Genomic DNA, 6,929 nt, shown 5'->3' with positions numbered 1-6,929 from the left:
ACAATAATGTTCTTTTTATACAATAAGAGAAATATTACTAGACAGCTAAATGTATCAAAAGAAAGATGAAGAATCGTGTGCTAAGCAAGTTATCTGATAAAAAAGTTTAACAGAGTTAAAACTGCCATTCACTGAAATTTAAATAGAAACCTAGAACAAAGACTTCTAAAAAAATCTCAAATTTAGATGATTCACGGTTAGGTCAAAACACTCATCAAATATGGGGTCAATGATTTCTGAACATAGTTATTAATTTATGAAACAAACGAACAACGTATATTTACTATTTTCCTAGGCACTTATAATTGTATTTTATGAAACGAACAAACAACATACATTTACCATTTTCATAGGCACTTGTGTATGCCTAAAATCTTAATAACTTCCACTGCTCCTACATGACACAATTATTTGATATTGACCACTTCACATTTAAAAAAATATGATATTCAATTAAGACATGCCATAATTTTGTCCATGACAGGAATGTCACTTAAAAATGAATAAATATTTTGTAAAATACATTCTTCAATATCAAACCATATAATCCATTGCCCACTATTCTGTGGCATTAGATCAGTTCTGGGATAGGCATGACTTCAAGTAAACCTCAGCTGTCTTGGTTGAAACAGAGAACCAACTGCACCGTACAATCTTAACTATCAATCAAAGACAAAGTACAAGGTTTAGTCCCTATGTTGGAACTAGCTAGAAAGCAATATCCTTAAAGCCCCTCCCTCTCGAATATTATTATCTATAGATGATACAAATGAATTTGAGATATTCTTGGCCCTCAGAGGAATGGATAAAGATGAACAATCACCCACAGAGAGAAATTTTTTTTTCCAAACAATGGACCCTAAGATTGATAACCACTATTAATAGCTTGGGAAACACCTACTATTACACCAACAAGATTTACCACAAGCAAAGTAGTTGGAGGGATGAGAAGACTGGTCCACTTAAAAACATAAATCTCAGCAAATCCACCATCTTCATCTGAAGACATTGATGTGACAGTAAAGTTTGTGTCAATCCCCACTAGAATATTCAGTAACCCTTGAAAGACGACAAACAAATGTTCTCATACACCTCCAATAACTCAAAATTTTTCATTCCTCCACCATTCCTTGGTGCCAACTGTACTCTAGCGTAGCTCTAGAATAGAATTTGTAAAAATGGAAATAAAATATAATATGAAGAGCACACTTACAAATTTGCTAATTTGCAGATCAAAATAAATATAAAAATCAGGTGAAAAATGTGAAGCATTGCATGAGAAAAAAACCCAAAAAAAAATCTGAAAGACAGGTTGTATTAGAGGTGAGTAAAGCTTGACAATATTAAGGTCATTAAGGGTTTCCAATCTTACCTTGGGAATGATAAACTTCCCTGTAAGAAGACAAACAGCTGGCAGGGTACAATATGCAACCAGTGGGAGGGATGTGAGAGGATAAACTATGGTATTGATGTATGCCAGCCTCTGCAATTGGTGTAGCCATACCAAATTGGACAATGCCTGCTTAGTAAAATTTCAACAGAACCAAGGGCCCATCGAAGCACTTGATTCAAACGATCTGAAAGATTGATTGGTGCAGATCCCTTGAATGCAGGACGTGCAGGCATGCAGTATATTGAAATCCAGCCTCAAGCATGCATTTTAAACCCAGTCAAAATATCTTCTGTGACATAACCATAAATCCACCCAATCTGCACAAAATATGAGAACCCATTCATATTAGATCTTTGCTTCAAGAATAGTTGCCTGGTGCTTGGTTTCCTAAACAAAATGTTGCCTTATTCTGAAGAGAATTTATGCACATTCAGGAAAAATGTTTATACAACTTCACTATAGAAAAAACTAATTCAATGAACTAAAAAAAATCCACAACATCATCAAATAGATGCAGATCCACCTCTACTCATACCTCTTTTCCCCATTCTGACTTGTCTTCATATCCACAGCTGATAACATGAATGGCTTCTTTCAATAAAGAAGCAGGATTCGCAGATTGTGGAAGACCACCATTTTCCATGAGGGTAGATTGAATAAACACTGGTGATTGACCAAATCTTTTCTATAAGCTCCTTTGGGACATGAGCAATGATTTATCATCATCAAATCCTGCAATATGCAATTTCAAAGAAGGGTGAGGGCGAACAATGTTTAAGGGTAAATGAGTTGTCAAAAAATACAAATCACTGGTTTGGACATGGACTCACCTTCAACACCCTCTTCTATGTCTTCCAAACTAAAGATGGGTATAGTAGATTCAGTTTGCTTGGTTCTCTTCTTATCGTCATCATACCTTTTGTTTGATTTTCTACTCTTCTTTCTAGATCCCCAAAAACATCTCAGAAAACATGCTAGTTCAAGATCCTTCTCAGTGAGAACAGGATCATAACCATAGAGTGCTTGTCTATTAAAACAACACCCTGTACCCACATAAACATGCCCTTGGATACCATCAAACCTCTCAAGGTGATTTGCAAAGATTTCAGAATTAATATGCCAAGCTAAAATTATATGAAAATTTCATAATTGCATATAAGAAAACATTTTGGGTGTTGATCAATGATTACATCAAAGAACACAGTGTTATGATTAGGATATCAATCATGTCGATCTCTGAGAAAACTGTATATAGCAAGTTTTCTTCCCAAGAACTCGATCCATTAGAAAACACATTGCCTCACGAATAGCTTTTATGATGTTTATATAATGATCACAATCAAGGTTCAACCGAAAGAGGCCATTTGTGAGGAAAACAGACACTCGGACCTAAGTGGAGCAATGTATAACAATCATCAGCGTCAGCATAATAATTAATGAATTTCATATGAGGAAATGAGCAGAAAAAGAGAGATGTGTACATATCTAGTAATATACCAAGGCATTCATTGCACCAACTTTCTTGTGGTGTTGGAAACGAGGCCTGTTTTCATGGGATACATAAACTAACCGTGGATTGCCAAAATTGTCAACTCCCCCTGATTCAGTCACTAATGGCGGCTGCAAAGCATTTTCAAATGGTGTGCCAGTAACAACCTTATCGTTATCTTCTGTAAGCTCAAGATTTGTCAATGGCGTACTACATTTTGGTTCAAATAATGTGTACAATCAAGGAGATATATCATGGCCCTTAGCATGTCCAAGCATCTTTAGTGGTGTGTCCAAGGATTCCATACTCTATTCTAGTGTAGGTGATGACAAATTTTGTGAAACAAATTGTTTACTTATCTCCTGAAAATAAAAAATGAAAAAATGTCATACATACAGTGCACCGACTGTGTACATTATTCCTTAAAATGAATCTGATAAAGAAGATGCAAAAATATGAAGTTCATACATAATTTAGCTTACCTTTTTAGAATCCTTTACTACTGTTTCATTTTCTTTGTGTAGATTCTGTAGCTTCCATAAACTAAGTTGTCCCACCAGCTCAACATGACTCTCCTTTAATAAACTGTGCATAGCCTCATCACTTCTTATGGATTGCCTTGGCCTGCAAACATAAATGGTATCTTTGGTTTTCTCTGTGCTTCCATTACGTCTTGAATTCATCAGCCTTCTGGAAGGCGTAGTGTAGAATGACTCTGGCAGTTGTCCTTGCAAGTCCAATTGCAAATTTTTCAATCTATTGTTCAAAGTGAGTATTATATCTACAAGTTTGGTGCTTTTTGAATCCCCTTTACTAGGAACATTTATATCAACCAAAATAGTAGAACCCTCAGCTACTTCTCCAGATTCTACATGATTTTCTATGAGGATAATACTTTCAGAATGCTCTGTCCCTTCCAAAACCATAGCATCCTTCTCCATGAGAAACACATGGTCTCCAAGTGGGACACGCGGTGACAAATATTCAGTCTTTGATGTCACATGATTTTCTATAATCTCAATCTTTTTCACTGGGGTATAATATTATGGCCCCTTAGCATGTTCAAGCCTCTTAAATGGGTTATCAAGGGAAATTTGTTGATTACACACATCCTTGTCTTCTAGAAGAGATTCATTCATACTTAAATAAGGGGATATATTGCAAATTTTTCTAAGTTCTCAACTTTTGGATGGAATACTGGAGTCCACGCCAAATAAGGTGATTAAACAAGCAGATATATTATATCCCTCCGTAACCTCAGGGATCCTCAATGGAGTATCCAATTGGGAAGGTTCCTACTTGCTCACCACAATCTGTATATTTTCTCCAACATTGAAATTTTTGTCTATCCAGCTTCCTGGCCATTGTTTCCCTCAATTTTTGCAGGGTCAATGAATCCCTCATGTTTTCCGTTGTTGTCCATATCAAAAAATTGTTCTCTAATTGGATTTGCATCATTTATGCCATCAACAATAAAAATTCTTTCCTGGCATGCTCCATCTTCAACTTCATTCTTTTCCACAGCTATATTATATCCCTCTGTAACCTCAGGGGTCCTCAAGGGATTATACAATTGGTAAAGTTCCTACTTGTAGGAAGTTTCTGTAACAATCTCTGAGATATTTTCCAGAAGAGAATCATCAATACCTGAACAAAATAATGCATCATTACTCTCCATAAGCTTGGGATTATCTAATGGATCACTAAAGTCGAATCCAAACAAAGAATTCAAGCAAGGAGATATATCAAGGAATTTTGTAAGTATAGGCATCTTCAATGGACTATCCATGTTAGAAGGTTCCTAGTTGCTGGCCACTGTGTCTACCTTCACAAATTGTATATTTTCTCCAACTTTGAATTCTTGTGTCTCTTCAACTCCATTTTGTATAGATTGTTCTTCGTGGTCATCCTCTTTTCCCTCAATTTTGTCAAGGGAAATGAATCCCTCATGTTTTCCCTGGTCATCCATATCAAACAATGTTTCTTTAATTGGACTTGCATTAGTTATACCATCAACAATACTAATGCTTTCCTCATATGCTTCATCTTCAACTTCATTCCTTTCCATAGCTACATTGTAAGATCCATGTTCCACTTGGTCACCATCTGTTAAGGGAATTTGAACATTCTTGGTGATCTGCTCAACTACATCTTCCTCCTCTTGAGGAGTGGAACCATACGACTCATTGAGGTTATAAAACTCATTTCCATTGTTTGAAAAGTTGTCTTGATGCATTTCATCCTCTGAAGCTTGAATGTTCTCATATGTTCCTCGAAGTTCATTGGACATATCTACCTATTTAGGATTTTGCACTTTCATCCAAACTGCATTAAGAGAGCCATCATTTAGCTTGTGAAAGATGGTTTCTTCAACATCCTAAGTTTCAGCCATTGAAGCAAGCTCATACTTCTCCTCTCTTTGATATACAGGGTCATGAAATCCTTTGCTAGTTTTTGGATCACTCAATTTATCTTCTTGAGCTTCACCATTAACCAGTGAGATGTGACTTTGATGAACATCATTTAGAACTAAAAGCTACTCTTCACTGCATTCCCCAGGCTCTTGACCTTCACTATATGATGTGAGCTGTGATAGATTTTCTAGAGAGAAAACCTTTGGCAGGAGTTCGAATTGATGAGCACCATTCAAATTGTCTGCATCAAATTGAAGCTTATTTTTTAATTCTGGAGTGTTGCCACAATCCATTGATTCACCTTCATAAGATTCATTCTCATAAATCTATTGGATATCATCTTCCTCCTTTTGAGGACCATTCAACTCATCAAGACCAAAACACACTTTGCTTTTGTCTGAAAAATAAGACTTGATTTCATGAGCTTCATCCTTCACAGCCTCTTGAGCTTCCTCATTGTAGTTCTTAGGAGATACAGTTTCTTGAGCATTCTGAGTTTCACTCTTGGAAAACTATTCAATTTTCTCTTCTTTTTCAACTACAGAGACGTGATACCCTTTAGTGGTTTTTGAATAATTCAATTCATCCTCTAAACCTTCATCATTAACAAGTGATATGGGATTTTCCTTAAGATACTCTTTACTGCATTGTTCATCGGCTTGAGCTTCACTATTTGATGTCTATTGCACTGGACCTTCTAGAACTTGATCCTCTAGTAACAAATTACCTTTTTTCTTACCTCCAACTAAATTCGAAATCTGCTCTTGATCAGCAGTTTCTTTAGCAATGTCCAAATCATGTGATTCATCTTCATTATCTATGTCTCATATTAGTGGACTATTTTCCAAATCTACATTTGAAACTGGAATCTTCTCTTCCATGTCATAATGTCCAAGCTCTAGCTTTTTGGATGCAGTACTATATTCCAGTCCAAACAAAGTGACTAAACAAGGAGATATATTATATTCGTTAGTAACCTGAGGGGTCTTCAACAGAGTATTTAACTGGGGCATTTCCTACTTAGAGGCCTCTTTTGTAAGACTCTTTAGGAGTTTGTCTAGTACAGAATCATCAATTCCTGAACAAGAAACATGTTATTAGTGTCTATAGGTTTGGGCTTGTTTAAAAGAGTACAAGAGTCATTACATAAGAGGGAACAACACATCAACACTATCATTATTGAGACAGTCCATCTTTTATATGGAACAAAATCATACATACCTTGATGAGGGAACACATTATTACAGTCTACAAAATCGATTAAAATGTATGCCTCTCTTTCAAGAATAGAATTAGTTATACCTGAACAAGGGAACATATCATTATTATCTAGAAGCTTGGCTCATTTAATTTGTTCTAGAATTATTGTAGCAGATCATTACTGGCTAGGTTGTATTTGATGGAGTAAAAAGACTTATAAATGTGGAGAAAACACATCATTACTATAAATACAGAGGAAACCCATCTCTTTTCTTGAAGAATAATACCTTAACAAGGGAACAAATCAGTACCGTCTTCATAATTGATGTTAGTGTGAATAGTCTCCTCAGCCGTGACTGCTTTTTCAAGAACATATTCATCCATACCTGAACAAGGAACACATCATTACTGTCGGTAAGGTTAGGCTTTTTTA

General features: G+C 35.8%; 1 protein-coding gene across 1 annotated transcript; it reads right to left on the bottom strand.

Annotated features, from left to right (window-relative positions):
* Positions 1 to 1,397: 1,397 nt before the first annotated feature.
* LOC149192526 (cellulose synthase A catalytic subunit 4 [UDP-forming]-like) lies at positions 1,398 to 2,353 on the bottom strand. The gene is made up of 3 exons (XM_089406401.1): positions 2,224 to 2,353; positions 1,929 to 2,125; positions 1,398 to 1,710 (listed from the first exon to the last, which is right to left on the bottom strand). Exons 2-3 carry the CDS (start codon positions 2,034 to 2,036, stop codon positions 1,648 to 1,650), a joined length of 171 nt encoding a protein of 56 aa, XP_089262527.1. The 5' UTR covers positions 2,037 to 2,125; positions 2,224 to 2,353; the 3' UTR covers positions 1,398 to 1,647.
* Between the last annotated feature and the right edge of the window lie 4,576 nt (positions 2,354 to 6,929).

This window comes from Pinus tabuliformis, chromosome 2_2, assembly GCF_031772625.1.
Source record: "Pinus tabuliformis cultivar Carrire ecotype Pingquan chromosome 2_2, CPIR1, whole genome shotgun sequence".
NCBI classification, from domain to species: domain Eukaryota; kingdom Viridiplantae; phylum Streptophyta; class Pinopsida; order Pinales; family Pinaceae; genus Pinus; species Pinus tabuliformis.
This window is presented reverse-complemented; position numbering and strand designations above follow the sequence as displayed.